The sequence below is a fragment of the Lepidochelys kempii genome, chromosome 7 (genome assembly GCF_965140265.1).
Source record: "Lepidochelys kempii isolate rLepKem1 chromosome 7, rLepKem1.hap2, whole genome shotgun sequence".
Taxonomy (NCBI): domain Eukaryota; kingdom Metazoa; phylum Chordata; order Testudines; family Cheloniidae; genus Lepidochelys; species Lepidochelys kempii.
The window spans coordinates 23,973,110-23,991,025 of record NC_133262.1 but is presented as its reverse complement, the minus strand read 5'-3'; the positions used below and the strand labels follow the sequence as shown (position 1 = coordinate 23,991,025).

The window sequence follows — 17,916 nt, the reverse complement described above, 5'->3', positions numbered from 1 at the left end:
AGAAAAGGAGGACTTGTGGCACCTTAGAGACTAACCAATTTATTTGAGCATAAGCTTTCGTGAGCTACAGCTCACTTCATCAGATGCATATCGTGGAAACTGCTGCAGACTTTATATATACAGAGAGAATATGAACCAATACCTCCTCCCACCCCACTGTCCTGCTGGTAATAGCTTATCTAAAGTGATCATCAGGTGGCCACAAGTACTCCTGGCACTAAGGTGCCACAAGTACTCCTTTTCTTTTTGCGAATACAGACTAGCACGGCTGTTACTCTGAAACCTGTCAGGATGGAAATATGTGAGTCTCTCTCCGCCCTGCACTCTAGGAATGGGTTCCCAGAGCAAAGGGCTCTTTTGAGCTGGCTACTTCACCAGGTGGCTGACCCCTTCCTGTTACTGCTACTCAGGTGATGGAGTTCAGGAGCACTAGCTTCCAATCCCTGCACCACGGATGTTGTGATGCAGGCTGAGAGTTGAGTTCAGTGTGAACTTCTTGGGATTCACCCACCCACAGTATCAAACGGTAGCACCCAGAGGAAGAGGTGCAGCCATCATCAACTGGCAATGGTCTAGTTGTTAGAGCGGGGGCCTGGGAGTCAGGACTGCTCAGTTATAGTTCTGTTGCTGACTAACTCTGCGTGGGCAAGTCACTCAACCTCTCTGTGCCTCAAGTTCCCCATCTGGAAAATGGGGCTATAATATCTACCCACCTCCCGGGAGGCCACGAGACATAAATAGCTGTTTGAAAATCCCTTTAAGCGGGTAGAAATATTATCTAGTGCCCTCCCTACAGATTAACATAACCGGCAAAAGCTATGCATCTCAGGCAGGATTCTCCCTTCCCGCCCTGGGAGCTGCTAAAAACTCCCTTCTCCAGATACCCAGTGGCTGAGCTGGGGAACAGGCCTGTGGCTGCGCCCAGACCCAGCCGGGTGTTCCTCTGCCCCTCCGCTGACACTCAAACCACCGAGGAGGCTGGAAGGTTGTGCATTGGCCACCTGGGTCCCCAGGCATTGTGACGTCACCGTCTCCATGGCGGTGGAACACTGGCTCGTGACCACGCGTGAGGCGGTGCGGGAGCTGGGAAGCCCCGAAGCAGAGGACCGGGGGGAGCAGCGGCAGCAGGCGGGATGCGAACGCGGCAGCTCACCACAGTGGGCTTAAAGGGCAGGAACGCTACCCCCGTGGCGCCGGCGCGCCTCCACCCCGCCGCCTCAGGGAGGGAGCAGTGGGAAGCTGTGCCGGGGCTGCGATCCGGCATCTGCTCACCCGTCTATCTCCAGAGCAGCATCGCCCGTGGCCGGAGCCCTGCTCTCTCATGCCCTTAGGGCAGCGTGTGTGTAGTTTTATAGCTAAAGGGTCAAGCTGCAATTCCTGGCGCGCCCCCATCCGCAGGCCCAGGAGCAGCAATTCCACTTCCCTCCCCCAGAGCTGCACTGACCTGCCTGGGGGACAGGGGCTCTCACGGGTTTCCTTTCTCCCAGGACCCTTTGGCTTCTCCTTTTGCTCTAGCCCCTTCCTGCCCCTGCTCCCCCTCAGGGCTTCCTGCTGCTAGGCCTGCACTTTCCTCACAGCCTCTCCAAATCCTCCTTGCACAAGCCAAGCTGTTGCTGCTTCTATGCCTTGCCCTTTAGCAGCATCTGAACGTGGCAGGCAGGGAGACAGGCCTTTGGATTTCCTGAGACTTCCCCTCCCATTGCCTGCAAGCCACTAAGGGCCTGTCCACACAGCGGTGATGCTGGCATAGAGCCCTGGAGTTTGGTTTGGATTGGATTGAGATCCCCAGAATCCCAGCCTACTGGTGGAGTCAGATCTCTGTGTTTGAGTCATGAAGGGAGGGAGTCCGAGCACTGGTTAGCATAATATAGTAATCTTCAAAGCACTTCACTGCCATCAATGAATTCACCTGGACAGCCTGTTGTGGGGTAATAGTGCCATGCCACAGAGGAGGACACTGAAGCACAGAGACTTACCCTGCTAGGAATAACATCCCTGTCTCCTGGCTCCCCGTCCGCTGTGCAGGCCCCATGGTGCATATGAGAGCAGATGGATGATGGAGTCTTGCCTGCCCCCTCCCAGTACTGAGCCTTTTCCTTTATCTGCTCGTGTCAGCCAGAAGCTGGTAAATGACTAGAAAAAGTGACTTGGCATAGCAGCCTGCTATTTGCCCAGGCCTTCTCAGCCTAGCCAACAGGCCAAGCCAAGCAGTGTCAGCCCCACTTCCTGTGCCACAGTTGTGGGACCAGGACCTGGGCCACCTCTGATATTTGAAGCATCAGGTTTTAGCTGCATTTGGCTAATCCACTCACTCAGTGTTTGTATCTTTAGAGGGCCACGACAGGACATGTTCAGCCACCTTGGGGGATACCATGATACGATAGGGAAGGGCCACCACTGCCCAGCTCAGTCTAATGACTACCTTCTACAGCCCTGTCTGGCCTAGGGAAACAATTGTGTGTTTTTGTTTTCCAATAGAGTTAGCTCAACTGAGCTAGCTTAACTCTCCTGAAAACCTCCTTTAACACCAGTGTGGCAACACACTGGCACCCTGCACACCACAGGTGCTTAAAGGGTAGGGACGCCTACCCCCATAGTCCATCGCCAGATCACCCAGCCACTGGGATACACTTGAGTCACATTTCCAGGCTTGCCCTCACAACCATGAGGGTTAGAAACGTGGTCTTGCAATGTAAGAGATTCTCACATTAACTGCATCACTCCGGACCTAAGGCTTTAAGAAAAACTCTATTGCAAGACTTTTGTGAAACCACAAGAATGGCAGCCCTAGCAGCAAACACCAGCACAGTAAGATTTACGGAGTTGCTCTTTTATAAGCAAAGGAAGCTCAGAGAGTTAGGGACCAAATGCAGCCCATTCAACCCATCAGCTGGTCACAAAAACTTCTCCAGCTGGCATACTCATGGGCAGTGAATAGTACAAAGTCTGGCATACACAAACTCTCAGGCTATGTCTACACTGCACTGAGAAGTGAGCCTCCCAGCCTGGGTACACAGACTAGCTCAGCTCAAGTTATCACACTAGAAATAGTAGCATGGATGTTGTGGTTCAGGAAGCAGCTCAGGCTTGCTAGCCCACCGGACCCTGTGGGTCGAAGATCAGGTGACTAACCCAAGTCTCTGCTGGAGCTACAGTGTCCACACACTGCTATTATTAATGTGCTAGCTCAAGCCAAACCAGTGCAAATCTGTTGACATGGGCTAAGAGGCTCACTTCCAGCTGCAGTGTAAACATACCCTTATAGGCCCTGTCCTCAGCCAGCCAAACTGGATTGAAACTATTGCTGGGCCATTTGTGGATTGGCACTTTAGGATTCACACTACAGCTGAAAATCTCTTAGACACAGCTTCACTGACCTTTATGGTCCTGGATTGTGTTTAAAGCATAACACAGCTATACTACAGAAACTGTGCTAGATGGCTGCTAACAGCTGTTCTTACAAAACTTCGGGGCTAGCATAGAGACAACTGTTCTGTAGATGGCAGCTTAATGGAGAGTAACTTTGTCTCCCATATTACAGCTGAGATCAGAATCATTTTCCTCCTCACCAATCCTCTTCTTCAGAAAACCTAATTACATGTACCTGTCCTCAAACCAAACTCCCCCCCCCCCAACAACTCAGAAGCATTGCTTCCTTCTAGGCTGGCACACATGAGTGATGACCCCTAGAAATTCTCTCATATATTTGTTGGACGTTGGAGCTTTCCACACGTTCCGATTCTCCTCAGTGTTGGTTTCTAATTCAAGGCCACCAGCAAATCACAGCAGCACTGGGCAAATAAAGTAGAGATTGTTGCTCCAGATCTATAAATCATTCACTCCACCTAATGTATGTCACTGTTGCACAGGTTGCTCACAAATGAAGCAGCCCTGGGAGGTCTGGCTATTGATCAACTCCACCCATGACCCAACATTTAAGAGTGCTTCCCCATCCAAACATGGCACTAAATCAAATGTTAAACTGTACATGGTAAAATAGGTGTCCTGAGTGCAGATCTGAACTTTGGTTTATTAAGGACTGAGGCATCAGGAACTAGAATAGAGGAAGGTAGCCGTTTCGGTGTGCCAATTGCTGCCCTTTTCTCCACACTAGCAGAACTACAGAAGAGGCTTGTTTCTTTAGACTAGAAGCAGTATCAAATACTATTCAAGTGCTTGAGAGGGGCTGAATGAGCTAATCCCTGTCCCGAGCAGCATGGGAGCAAAGTCTTCCTATATTTGTACAGCACTTAGCACAATGAAACCCTGATACAAACAGGCTAGCAGATGCTATTACAATACAAGTAATAAATCAAACAGTGAAGCATTATTGAAAAGCTCTCTTTGGTGCCTTCTGGACTTAAATCTATGACCAACCACAGTGTACAATGTGGTTCAGGGAGGTTGAAATGCCCTTGGCATTCAAATGAGACAGCAGAATCTAATTTGAGACTAAGGAGAGACCCACATAAGAGGGCTCCTGAGTTATTTGAAAAATAACTCAATTGAGGTAGTTTTAACTTCAGTGTCATTTATTAGTAACTGAAAGGACATGCAGCTGCTCATTCCAAGCAAGCCTTATCACTTGCATCCCTTAGCCCCTTTCTCCAGGCCCAGCCCAGGGTTGGAGGCCATGGCCCAACAGCACTTCTGCTATTTGTGCGCATGAACAGCTGCACATGTCCTTCCCATTGCTGATCAGCAATTACATTTCAATAGACTAGGCAAGTGTCTAACACTGTATTGCAGGCAGTCAGAAGCCCCACAAGTATTCAAAAACATTTGCTGGGCTGCACAACCTACTGAGCGCATCTCATGGTTACGTTCCCACTCATTGGGCAAAAAGTCTTGCTTTTTTCAGGGCAGAGAAATTAGCCTAGCCAGAAGCTGACTTACCTAGCACCCACAGAGTCTAGATTATGCAAAGCAATGTAAATATTGGAGACTAAATTAAAGCAAAGGTAGTACTGAGAGGAAAGACATTGAGACAGAGATGGTTTGAAGTGGGATTTGGAGAGATGCAGGAAGGCTGGGCTTGGCAGAACATGCCTGAGACCAGGGAAGATTTTAGAAAGGAACACGTGGCAGTCAGCAGGACTGTTTAATAGTTACTTTGACTTAACAGCAGTAGCTCTTGCCCATGAAGGGCCTGTATTTTGAAAGCCCTCAGACCAGCCTAAAGCCTTTGCAACGTATTTGTTGTTGTAACGCTGGGCTGCCGCCATCAGCCAGGCCATAAGGTGCTGAGAGAAGAGACTCGCTTCATTCTTCTGCCTTTTGACTCTATGAAACAAGTTGCATCCTGAGCCCAGGACACCTTGGTCCACCTGAAGGCTCTTTAGCACATAAGGTGCCTGCTGTAGAGGACATAGAACAGATGGCCCTTGTATGTAGCCAGTGCAGTCTACACTACCAAGTAAAGTATCAAAGAGGTAGCATGTTAGCCTGTACCCTTCTCTTTGTGTGCCAGTATATTTACACCTGCATCTGTCATTTTCACACCACACATCTGAAATGGGTTTTTTAAACCCAAAGGCTTATGCCCAAATAAATGTTAGTCTTTTAGGTGCCACCAGAATCCTTGTTGTTCTACCAAGTAAGGTGGGCACGGGTGCTGCCACTGCAGCACTCAGCACTATGGAAAAGAGCAGCAGGAGAGAGCCGTGCACCATCACAGGCTCTCAGAGAATTTAAGTACTGTAATGGATTAAGAGGAATTGTGGAGTGGCCTGTAGCACTACGGAGCCATCCTAGAAAGGAGAAGATGCTTAGAGTTCTGAAGGAGTCCCTCAGTCTCCAAGTTAAAAATAGTGCACCAGCAGGCAAAGTTGTGGAGGGGGGATGCTGTCTCACTGTGCAGATGAGTTGGATGTAGGGTTAAGAGGCTTCCTACACCAGAAGTGAGCTCTAGCCAGCAGCTTTGCTTTAAATGCTGCTAGCTACAGGAGGCAGGGGTGTGCTCTGGTCTGTTTAGGATTAACTAAGGGTGCCTTGACACTGGCCTCTCTCCTCACCACACAGAGTTTTATTTGGTCCAGACTTTATCTGTAAAGCAGGGGGAAAAGGGATATAGCCTTCCCTCTCCCCAACAAAAAGAGTTCTTCCACCACACTACATTTGCTTGCTATATTAAGCCATAGTCCTCCCTCTGCAACTTGAGAATTGTGACCAGCTGCCAAAGCTTAGAACGTTCACTTTAACCCTAGTGTGGGTTCTCTTATTAGTCAGTGTAAAAAGCCAATGGTGGCATTTGAGACCTTGTAGATATTGAAGCAGAGAAAAGTCAGTTGGAGCTGGTAGTAGATCTGGGTTGCCCTTCCCTATTCCCCCCCACTCCCAAGACCTTGACTTGGGTCATCTGTCTTTAACAGTAGGCTAGTACTGTGGTTAACAGTCCATGCAAAGATGGCAGGAGAGGGGAGTGTCAAGGAGATTCCACAGCACTGAAGTGTAGTGCAACACTTCTTCCTGCAGACAGAAAAGTGCCTGGGTGTAGCAGTTAGACACCACTTGCTCTGCAGAGCACCACCATCATGCAGGGATTGCATATCAGCCAATCATGTTATGTTAATGCAAACATGATCTTACAGGAACTGCCTAGGGCTCCAAGAGGACTGGACACCAGGGGTACAATGAAGTGAACTCTGCTTCATCTGCTGTACAGCAAGTGGACAATTAGAGCTGGAGCTTCCCTGTAACCTGTTCCATCATTTGCTGAAGTCTCTAGACAACAGTGCCTCTCAAGCCTTTTCTAGGAGTTTTATCAAGCAGTTAAATAATGGAAATGAGCAAGCCTTCTAAGAGTTTAAAGCTACTGAGATCACTGCTGGATTTTTCTTCTCTATAGAGGAAATAAAGGGTGGGAGACAAGGCCCTTCATTTAGGAAGGGCTCACTTTAATTTAGTTCCATGAGTTCCCATTACAGAGCATGGGAGACAGTTTAATAGGGAAGATAATCAGAAACCGGGAGGAAAACCACCACCAAGTTTTGTTCTTGTTAAGTTTATTGGCATCATGTTTGTCACAACCGCTTAGCCTACGTACTAGAATGTAGACCTCTGGAAAACGGGTAGAAGAAGTGTTCCATTGAAGCAAGCTACAAATGCAAGAACAAAGACTAGGGAAAAGAGGAGGAAATGGAGGGGACAACCAAGTTTTTCCCATACCAAAAATTCCAGATTAGTGGTTGGCACAAGGGGAGGAAAGATTTATATTCCAGGTCATTTGTCAAGGGATTACCACCTCAACCCAGGAAAGGGAAAGATGAGCTCCTTCCACAAAGGTGGGAGTTACTGGAACACCTCAGACTTTAATGTTCTGCAAAGAATGCAAAAAAGTTAGTGGACAGGGAACGTGAACAAACAAGATGAACATTTGATAGCTGTATTTAATTTTTTGCATCCAATAATCCAGTATGCACATCCTCTGAAAATTTAGAGACAAGGAAGCCAGACAGATTTTCCAGGAGATGAAGCTTTTTTCTGCTCTCAAAGTCAATAAAAAGGTTTACATAATTCTTGCTTCTACTGTACAGAATACTGCCTCTATCTAGACTTTGTTGCTAGCACACTGCATTTCAGAGTCCTCCTCACTTTCTAGTGGATCTGTGTTTCAGTACTTAAACATGTAATTCAAGAATTTTACACTAATTTATACATTTTTAATTGGTTGCATATATTAACATGTACTATAAGATTTTTCCTAAAGAAGCATTACATAATACATGGATACTGTAAAAAGATCTGATTAGTTAAAAGTAACAAGCATTAACAGATACATACAAAACTCAACCTAATTAGACTGAGTGCTGAGCTTGCGATGAACTATGGGTAATCAGCCTTTCCAGTTGCAGCCTTCACAGGGGAACACAAGACAGTTAAAAATGTATGTCAATTGTTACACAGATTACCTGTAAACAGTCTTTCCATTGGACACCTGAATTAGCTTACGTTCCAAACTTACATAAGAATTTCCATTTTAAACTAAGAGAAAGGCCTGTTACCATGAAGTGATGTGGAAGGATGTAGGGACATGGATGAGTTCTGTGTAAGGGAATGGGCTTACAGTTGCTCATGGTAGATGGGGAGGATTTTGGCAGCTGGAGATGGGAGTTTATTTCATTTGTTTTTACACAGAAGAGGGGCTGTGTGTTTGAAGGCCTAAGTGTGATCTGTTTGTGAAGGACTGTGCTCAACCCCTCCATCTCCATCTCAGCAGCTGCAGGACTCTGCAGTGGCCTTTGCTCGGTCATTCTTGTCTAGTTTGATGGGTTCAGGGAATTCGTTGTAAAGCTCCACCTCCGTTTCCTAAGAAGAGAGAGAAGAGAGTCACTAGTTATAGATTTTACTTGTTCTCAGCTAGGTCTGCACCACTGAGGGAAGCGGGTAGTGTACAGTGTTACAGACTGCTATTGGGGAAGGAAGCTTTCTGCTGGGAAGAGGATTGCCCAAAGGAGGAGTAGGGAAAGGACACCAAGTCTGGAAGACATCAAAGATGGCAAGTGCTGGCTTGGCACACTCCTTTGGGAAGGGGCAGATACTGATGCAGAGAAGTCAAATTCAGCATGTCTCCTGCAAGTGTCATTAGCTTAAATGCAACATGACCAGCTTAGATTCTGGTTGCAGAGTTGACTGGAAAGCCACTAGAGGGTGCTAGATATTTCTTCATATCATACCTGTTTAAGTGCATTTCGTGCAATTGTCTGGAAAGCTTGTTCCACGTTAATGGCCTCCTTGGCACTGGTTTCAAAGTAAGGGATGTTATTTTTGCTGTAGCACCAGGCCTGTGCTCGTTTTGTGGTAACCTGTATGAGGAACAGGGAACAATCACCACCTTCATCTATGGCAGGGTGGCCAACCTGTGGCTCCAAGGCCACACGCGGCTCTTCACAAGTTAATATGTGGCTCCTTGTCTAGGCGCCGACTCTGGGGCTGGAGCTACAGGTGCCAATGTGCGCTCATTGCTCAACCCTTGGCTCTGCCAAAGGCCCTGCCCCCACTCCACCCCTTCCCCGAGGCTGCCATGCCCTTGCTACTCCCCCCCCCCCCCCCAAGCCTCCTGCACACCACAAAACAGATGCTCAGGAGGTGCGGGGGGGGAGAGCTGATGTGGGTGCTGCTAACATATTACTGTCTCTGGCAATGTCCATTGGTAAATTCTGGCTCCTTCTCAGGCTGGCCACCCCTGATCTATGCAAAGAGCACTCTGCCAGTGTTGGTCCTCAAGTGGAGAATTTTTTTTTTAAATTAAGAAAACACCTACCACATGTATGGACAGAAAGCTAGCATCCAGTTTGATCAGCTAAAGTTGCTGCCTTAGGTGGAAGGCGAACATGGTACAGTTTGAATCCTAACTGCAGTAAGATTTTGCTACAGCTGGAGCAAGTGAGATATTTTGTCTAGAATGCAGCTAGATTAACTCCACTGTCTAGCACTTTGGCATCAGTTCTCCAATAACTATGGAGTCATCTGCATAGTCCAACTGCCCCCAACCCTTGGGACTCAAAGAGTCAGGTATATGCTGGATGTTACAATGTACGTCCTAACTGTCACTGCATGGGCAACATACAAGAGAACTGCTTTAGAAAACCCAGTGAGTTGCTTGATAATGGCTGGGATTTTAGTGCAGAGATTGAACTTTTGCTTGAGGTATTCTGAAGGATGTTTGCCCATCCCCTCCTGCCCCAGATTCCTCAGAGGAAGCCTCCGCTTTAGGTATGTTATGAACCCTACAGTCACAATGGACACCCCTTTCCTCCACACAGCACGCAAGACAGACCAGCAACATTTTCACCAAGCCAGAGGTGACCAGGAACTGCATGGAGTAAGTCTTTGAGATGGCTTGGCGCAGCTAAATAAGACTCAACTAGCATCTGTGCTGCACTTCTTGAACCACTGCCTCATGTTTCCTCTAATGTTATGCCCCTTCTCTCCAAGGGAATGTATGCATGGCTCTGTAGAGGACAGATGGGTAGCCCTCTTCACAAGGGCCCAGGTTAAACAGTGTTAGCGGTGACTCTCTAAGCTGCCCTGATGCTTTGGACAAGACTAAGCTGCCTCTTAGAATTATCCCGACAAGCTCTCTGATACAGTGGCCTTTCTTGAAAGCTACTGAGACTTACTTGTCTGTTTTCTAGGTCAATCTTGTTTCCCAACACAACAAAAGGGAAGTTCTCAGGATCTCTTGGACTGGCCTGAATGAGAAACTCGTCCCTCCAGCTGTCTAGGGTTTTAAATGTATTTGGAGCTGTCACATCGAATACCAGCACGCAGCAGTCTGCTCCTCTGTAGAAGGCCACCCCCAGAGACTGAAACCGTTCCTGTCCTGCTGTATCCCATATCTATAGAAAAAGCAGAGGGACAAGTTAGTACAGAAGTTACTTACTGGACTTGACATGGGTCTTGGGGGCAGCTCTAGTGCCATTTAAATTGAGGGATCTAGCATATTTGTTTATCCAATGCCCCTTGGAATTCTGCAGTCCTCAACACTGCCATGAGGCTGGTTGAGAGAAATTAGGGACTTTCCCTTACATCTCCTGCACATATGGCATGTGCAAGAAGTCACTATAAGCTGAGCAAAACTGGCCCTTCCTAAAGGCCCTTAGCTCCTTGTAGGAGGCAAGACTACTGCAGTTTCAGAATTGTATCAAACTTCTGAATCCTGTCAAATTTAGACCAGTGCATCAAGAAAGTTTAAAATAAGTGACACTTTGGGATTGGATAGTCAAGAGATTATACATATCCTGGCTTTCAAAAGCCATCTGTATCACACTGTTACAAGAGATACAGGAGTAGGCAGCCACAGTGAGTCTAGATCTGAGCAACATTGAATCCTATTTGGAAGACAAGTTTCCCCTGAGGCTTTTCAGACAGATGTGTTAGGTTTGAGAATGCAGTAGTGCTTTCATATGTTCATGTATATCTTTTACAAGTTTCACCATGTACCTCAACCCTACCAATAGGTAAGCAACCAGCAAAAAACAAGCTAAGACAACTCTACAAGCTAGTAGTTTCCCTACAAGCCAATGTGATGTGGTCAGGAATTCTATGCACTAATATCCTACCATTCAATTCCTCCCCCCCTGCTCCCAGAGTGATTTCCAGTCAGACTCAATCAATTTCTTGTTTCCCCAAGACAGCTGGAAGTTCTGATCATTTAGAATTCCTGTCTGCAGCTGGTTTGAGTTTAATTGCAAGCTGAAGTTCAACAGCAGTTTGTTAAAGTGAGTCCTGGGAAGTCTCTTCCCTGCCCCACTCCCTTTTGTGTAAGAAGCAGAGCAAAATCTGCAGCAAAGTTGGGAAAAGTCAAGCATGATGGCAGTTCTGTGCTTTAGCCCATTTGAAGTTGGGTGGCCAGGTTGTCCACAGCAGAGCAGCCATACTAGAGGGCTACCCCCTGGAGTATTTCAACAGAACACTAGAGTTTCCAGTAGATATTTCCCTTTGATAGCTCTTTAGATCTGAAGAAGAGATTAGAATTGGAGAAGCTTACCCAAAGTCAATAAAAATCATCAGAATAGGAAGTTGAGGGGTACAAGTCTTCATGCTTCAGAGTGTAAGCCAATCACTAGCTGACACTAGGGAAGGCCTTCCCCTCAGCAAAAGGGTGGGGGGGGGATTTACTGAATCTTCCTACAGAAGATCCAGTTTAGTTACCAGTATTAGAGACTGGACTAGTGACCTAGCAATTCTGTTACCAGATATCAATATTCCTGATCAGTGGGTATGGGAATAGTTAAGCCAGTTGTGTTCTAGTCTAGAAGATAGTCCACCCATCACCCCGATTGGTTCAAAATCTACTGCACACTCCCTCTTAGCCCCCACCCCCTGTCAGGGGCCCAGGTCAATAATCCTCAAACTGTGGGGGTAGGCCTCCTTAGGGAGGTGCAGAGGAACATTTGGAAGACAGGAAGCAGGGCCTGGGCCAACCTTCACAGGGAGTGGGGAGGGAGTGCCAGGCTTCTAGTCATGCTTCACCTCCAGTCTTGCTCCTCCCCCATCCCCAGCTCTGCCTTCAGCCCAAGCTCTGCTGCTGAGGAAGCCTTGGCTGTGCAGTAGTGGAGGAGGGGTACAGACAGATTCTGTTAATGTTGGTGGTGGTACAGGGGGAGGGGGAGAAGGAAGACTGGAAAAGTTTGTGCACCACTGGCCTAGGTTGTGTGTATGAAAAAAGCAAACATGTCATGGCCAGTCACTCTGACCACAGTAGTGTTCTAGCCTAGAACATTAAGGGTCTGCATACACTAGAAGGCTAGACATGCTATCCTATTCTTGGGGCATCCTTGTATTAGTGTGTTTAAGGAACCAAGTGGATAGTGTTCCAGCCCAGGACCTGGTGGTAATACTACCCAACAGCTCTATAAGTGTCCCAGACACAAATAAAGCAGTGTTTGAACACCCAAAGCAACTAAGCACTGGTGTTATTAGGCTGCATAGATAGTCCTGCTTACACTGCTCCATGTAGGATGGGAAGCTATTTTGGCTTGAACTGCTGGTAAATAAGTCTCCTCAATTTACTTTCTAGGCCACTGAAGACAGGGCCTTACAATCAGAAGGTTAGACTTGTGACTAATCTGCAGTCTGCTAGAGAAAGGAGTAATTCCTTCAAAGGGCCTTTCATGCCTGGCTCTACAAGTACTCTGCCTTCTCCTCCCTCCCATGAGGGAAAGATTTATTAATTGATAACTGGATAAGTTGGATACCTCCCATTTAAGAGGGCTAACTGTATCTTGAACTAAAGTTCTTGGATCTTAGCCCAGGATAGTGCCTTCTTCATGCCACCCTTGTACTCTGCTTGGCCACTAAGCCTTCTGTTTTGGCTGGCTGTAGCCAGCCTTCAGAACTCCCCACCATGTGAAGGCCTCAGCTTGAGGCCTTCCCCTGGTTTGTACTTTCTCAAGGGACAAGATGTAGAGAAAGGCTTCTCCCTCTGTCCCTTAAACGCAACTGAGGAGCTGCATTTAATATCTGAGGTGGTTAGAAACTGATGGCCAAAGGGAGAAGAGTAGCTAAGAAATGCAAAGATCCAAGGAGCCAGCATAGATATTTGTAGGATTATGGTTAAGGGTCACCTGCAGTTAATTCAATCCTGAGCCAACATGCAGGGAATTACTGTGAAGTTGGGCACAGAAATGCTGGACCTCAGCTGCTTATATTTGGCATGAATGTGTACTTCTGCCCACTCCTGAGCACTTTACATCTGAGCTGTGAAAGCCTCTTAAAATAGGCAAGTAAACAAGAGATGAGATGCTAGCAGCTCAGTCGCTATCCTTACCTGCATTGTGACTAATCTATCATCCACCATCACCTCCTTTGTCAGGAAGTCCGCTCCTATTGTAGCTTTGTATTGGTTACTGAATTTCTTGTTCACATACTGGTTCATGAGTGAGGTTTTCCCCACCCTGTAGGAAGAGAAAATGAGGCAAGACTAATCAAGAAGTAATTTCTGCAGACAGCATTTTGATACCCATAAGCGATTCAGTCCAAGCGTTTTTGCTTTATTTAATATCAGGATTAAGGCACCAGGACCTTCACTCTGAAGTATGTTGACCAAATGCCTGATCACAGTGAGCAGGACATTTAGAAGACACTTGCATTATTGTGGATGGGAGAAGTGACTATGAAGCTCCTTGAGCTAGAGAGATGTTCTCAGGCTGTGTAAGCTCAACCAGCCCATTTGGTTCTGATGAGGAAAGGGAATAATTGCAAGCACTTTTGGAAGTGTTCCTTTAGGACAGGTTTCAGAGTAACAGCCGTGTTAGTCTGTCTTTGCAAAAAGAAAAAGGAGTACTTGTGGCACCTTAGAGACTAACCAATTTATTTGAGCATGAGCTTTCGTGAGCTACAGCTCACTTCATCAGATGCACACTGTGGAAACTGCAGTAGACATTATATACACACAGACCATGAAATAATACCAGCAGGACAGTGGGGTGGGAGGGGGTATTGTTTCATGGTCTGTGTGTATATGTCTACTGCAGTTTCCACGGTATGCATCCGATAAAGTGAGCTGTAGCTCACGAAAGCTCATGCTCAAATAAATTGGTTAGTCTCTAAGGTGCCACAAGTACTCCTTTTCTTTCCTTTAGGACAGACACTGCTAAACTTTTGCTGCATCATCCCCTCCCTTCACAGGGAAAGTTTTCCCAGGGACAGAGAAACACTGGGGAGTGGTAGCTCATGCCTGGAGCAGCAGCAGCAGGACTTGGCTGGTGCCCATCCCCAAAGAACCACTTGGGGCAGACCAGGGCTCTTTAGCCCCATGCAGCAGAATGGAAATATTCAGAGCTGTGACCACAGGTGTCCAAGTGAGGGCAGCAGCAGGGAGTGTATGTATGAAATCTAGCAGACTGCAACTGGAGCAGGGCAGTTGTCCCATCCGTGTCCACTGGAGACTCCTGTGGATTCTGCCGCCCTGGCCCAGACAGCCCCATGCTGCAGCCACCCCCCATAGGCTTGTTGTACCTCTCCCCTGCCCTGGGAAGGTGTGCCAGTTTGAAGATTCTATTCTTCAGAAAGGAGTGCACTGGATGTTGAGATAGTACCCAGCACAAAGGGACCCCCCCAGACATGATTTTAGGCCTTCAGACAAGGGGCAGGGATTGGCTTTCAATAGAAATTAGCTATACTGCTCTCACACCTCAAGTCCCTTCAGGTTATGAAGTGAAAACAGCTAATGGAATCTAACATGATGAACAAAGCAGTTTGAATGGTATTGCTACAGTAGCCAAATAACTTCATCATGTCCAGTGGAGACATAAGACCTTAACATACTTTGCATAGTGAAGTAGCCTGGGAGTGGAGATTCTGCTAGATATACCAGCTTAGAGGTTACCACCACTCCCTCAAGGCTACCAAGTGCTCTCTGTTCAGCAACTTGCTGTATGTGGTGGCATGACAGATTTGTTTATCTGATGAGACTCAGGGTTGAATTACTGTTTGTGCAGTAAATCCAAGAACAAAGAAGCGTCTGCTTCACTGATTAACAGGAAGCTGAAGTTAACATCTTTGCTCAAGGTATCACTTGTGTATTGTTCATTACTCCCAGATAACAAGCGAGTGGCTAGCACAGTATATTTAGTATTAATTGTTTTAGGACCCAATTCCTCATTGTCCAATGAGATGGTAAAAGCTTTAGGAGACTCCCAGGAATAAGACTTCAAATTTCTAAATGCAGATTTAGAAGATTTTTACCAAGTTGAGTCACCATAGAAACTTTGGCAATACGGTAGATTGCCAGTATTTCTAAATATGGAATTGGGGACAAACACTGGGAACAAGGGGCTGTCAAGTGTCCTTAAAGCCATAAAGGCAGTATAGTAGTCAGCTGCTTTCCACAACTCAAATTTCCATCTCACTCTAATACTTCACTGGTCCAACCTAGGGAAGGACAAGCATTTGCAAGCCACATTATGGGACACTTCAGCTGGACACAAGTTGTTTACATTAAGTTAATAAAGGCTCCTCCACTTACCCAGAGTCTCCAAGGATAATGACTTTCAGTAACACTTTCTTCCTAGAAGTCATCTTTCAAACTAAAAAGGAAAGAGAAGAGTTCTCATCATTCTGATGAGGAAATGACTGCACATTGTTATCAAACTAAGTCAAGTAGTTAACCTGGAATTGAAACTCTCCAAGCTTAAACATCCTATATCCCTGAAAGTTTTAAATGCAACCAGAGACTTCTGGAGCTTTAGAGTACAATTAATACTTGGCCACCAAGTTACTAATTAGTGGTTGCTCATTGGTTTAGGCCTCTTTGATTGCCATAAACTTTGTATAAATGGTGAGGCATAGACCATCTGCCCACCTCTGCTAGTAGCCTGAGCTACAGCCCCCACTATGTTTTATAAGACTATCCAGTCTGGCTTCTTTTGGACATGTTGGCCCAAACTGACTCACCTGGTAGTACTGAGCTTAGCTAGTGTAGCCTAATGGCACCAGTTAGAGGGGGGCTTCTTGTCCCTGTCAAGTCTCCTTGAGAGACCACAGACAGTACAGATTAGAGTTCTATTTCTAGGTAAGTCATGCAAAGAGGGAAGTATTAGGTGTTTGGAGTAAGGTTAGAGGACACACGCAATAGCAAGAGAACTGAGATGGTGAACTTTCCAGTTGACCATCCTGATAGAAATAGTACTAGTAGTCTAGATCACTAGGATGTGTGGAGCACTGAGCAATGGAACTCAATAGGAGCAGCCTATGCTAAGGCTAGGAAAAGTGGTTACAAACCGCTCTGCAAAAAACCAAAACACACCCATCCCCTCACCCACAATGAGAATCCAATGCAATTAAAAACCAAATCCTACCATGCAAGAATGTTTCAATTTCATTTAAAATATGTTTAAAAAAGTTTTAGCAAAAATGGTTGCTAAGGGTCAATTTACTGAAAGGGACTCCCCCCCCCCACTGTAAGCTTCTTAGAAGAGTCAGCTGTGGCATCATGTTTTTAATACACTATAGTGTACTTGGAGAACTGACTGTTGAGCTGAACAGTTGATAGAATTTCTGCTTCTGAGGTCCTCTTCACTAGGCTAGAAGAAGTTTGAGGACCCAAGTTTAGATACTGCTCTAGCTCCACTGCTCTCATTGGTTGGCCAGCATTGGTTCATTTGGTTGCCCAGTATCGATGGGATTGTACTATATATTTAGTATAGGGGCCTTAATGGCATTTTTAATGTTGCTCTCAGCACAGCACAGATGGGGGCATGCTCACTGTCGCCATTTTGAGCTTGTCTGTATACCACAGTTCCTTGTGCTCCCCATCTGTCTACATCCACCTGTTTTCTCATCTAGATTATAGGCTTAGTAGGGCCTAGCACAATATAAAGAAGTCTGGGTTAAACCAGTTTAAGCAGATTCAGTACTGCTTTGTGTTTATAGAAAGTCTAACTGCTGCAGAACAATCACATGTTTATTGGTCCCACAAAGCCAGAGGGCACCCCATAATTCACCATTTCAGCATTCTGCCAAGGCCTATACATTTCTCAAAAGGTTTTCTAGAGAGGGAAAAAAAGGAGTACTTTAAGCTAAACTTTAAAGTTACTCATCTTCATGTTTCATCCAGTTTTAGAGCTCCTTTCCCCCTCATCCAATTATGCCCTTTTCAGGGCAAGGATGCTCTGTTGGGGTTAACTGCTTGCATTGAATCAATCATTCTAGTAAGTGTCACAGCAGATTCTGATCCAGTCTTAATCAGAGTTCTCAATGTAGGGAACAGGTCATGGTATAATTCATTAGAGACAAATGTGGGATGGACCTGAGATTTGGACTCCTCACAAGTGACAGGAGTGATTTTTAGAGTTTATTTGGAAGAAGAGTTTGAAGAGCAGTCATTGATGTCATTTGCCATTGACCAGCAGTCAACTGCTTAATACTCTTAGCAAGAGAGGGGTACACAGACGTTTACTCTTGTTGACACCACTCAGCAGCACTATGCAAACAGACTTGTGTGCCTTACAATCAAGGCCCTGTGTAAGTAACAATTTCATGGACTGCAAGAAAATGTTAGCCCAATACTGTCATTTCCTCCGTGCCCAGCAAGGAGACAAGCAGGCATTCCTGCTTCCACCTCCCCATGAGGCCCCAGCTACTTGTGGGGTGGAGGCCAGTCATGGATTTGGTTGGTCCAATCCTGAGGGAGAAAGGGGCTGCAGGCCAGGGGGTACCTCACTATACAGCGCTGTCCAGTAGCCCTGACAGTGTGACTGTTAGGAGTTGCTGCCCCTACCCCTGGTCACACCCAGGAAGACACTGCTACAACAGCTGGCAAGGAGTTAAGACCAGGAGCCATCCCCCATGACACCTACTTATGTTACAAATGGCAGTGGTGCTTGCTATTGCGCAGACTAGTAACAATGGAGCTCAGGCTCAGCTCCTGTGGTGTCTTTGGGTCTCATGGGTGCTGCTGCGTGGCACCAT

The 17,916-nt window shown here is 46.5% G+C and overlaps 1 protein-coding gene across 2 annotated transcripts in view; it reads right to left on the bottom strand.

Moving 5' to 3' along the window:
• Window positions 1-6,987: 6,987 nt before the first annotated feature.
• RAB7A (RAB7A, member RAS oncogene family) overlaps window positions 6,988-17,916 on the bottom strand; it is a 31,720-nt gene continuing 20,791 nt past the window's right edge. For both annotated transcript variants that reach the window (XM_073351398.1, XM_073351397.1), the window contains 5 exons: window positions 15,473-15,533; window positions 13,274-13,400; window positions 10,122-10,340; window positions 8,676-8,804; window positions 6,988-8,307 (listed from right to left, as the gene is read on the bottom strand). In XM_073351398.1, coding sequence (XP_073207499.1) covers window positions 8,212-8,307; window positions 8,676-8,804; window positions 10,122-10,340; window positions 13,274-13,400; window positions 15,473-15,525 — 624 coding nt within the window. In that variant the 5' untranslated portion in view covers window positions 15,526-15,533 and the 3' untranslated portion in view covers window positions 6,988-8,211. The remainder of the gene's footprint in view (window positions 8,308-8,675; window positions 8,805-10,121; window positions 10,341-13,273; window positions 13,401-15,472; window positions 15,534-17,916) is intronic.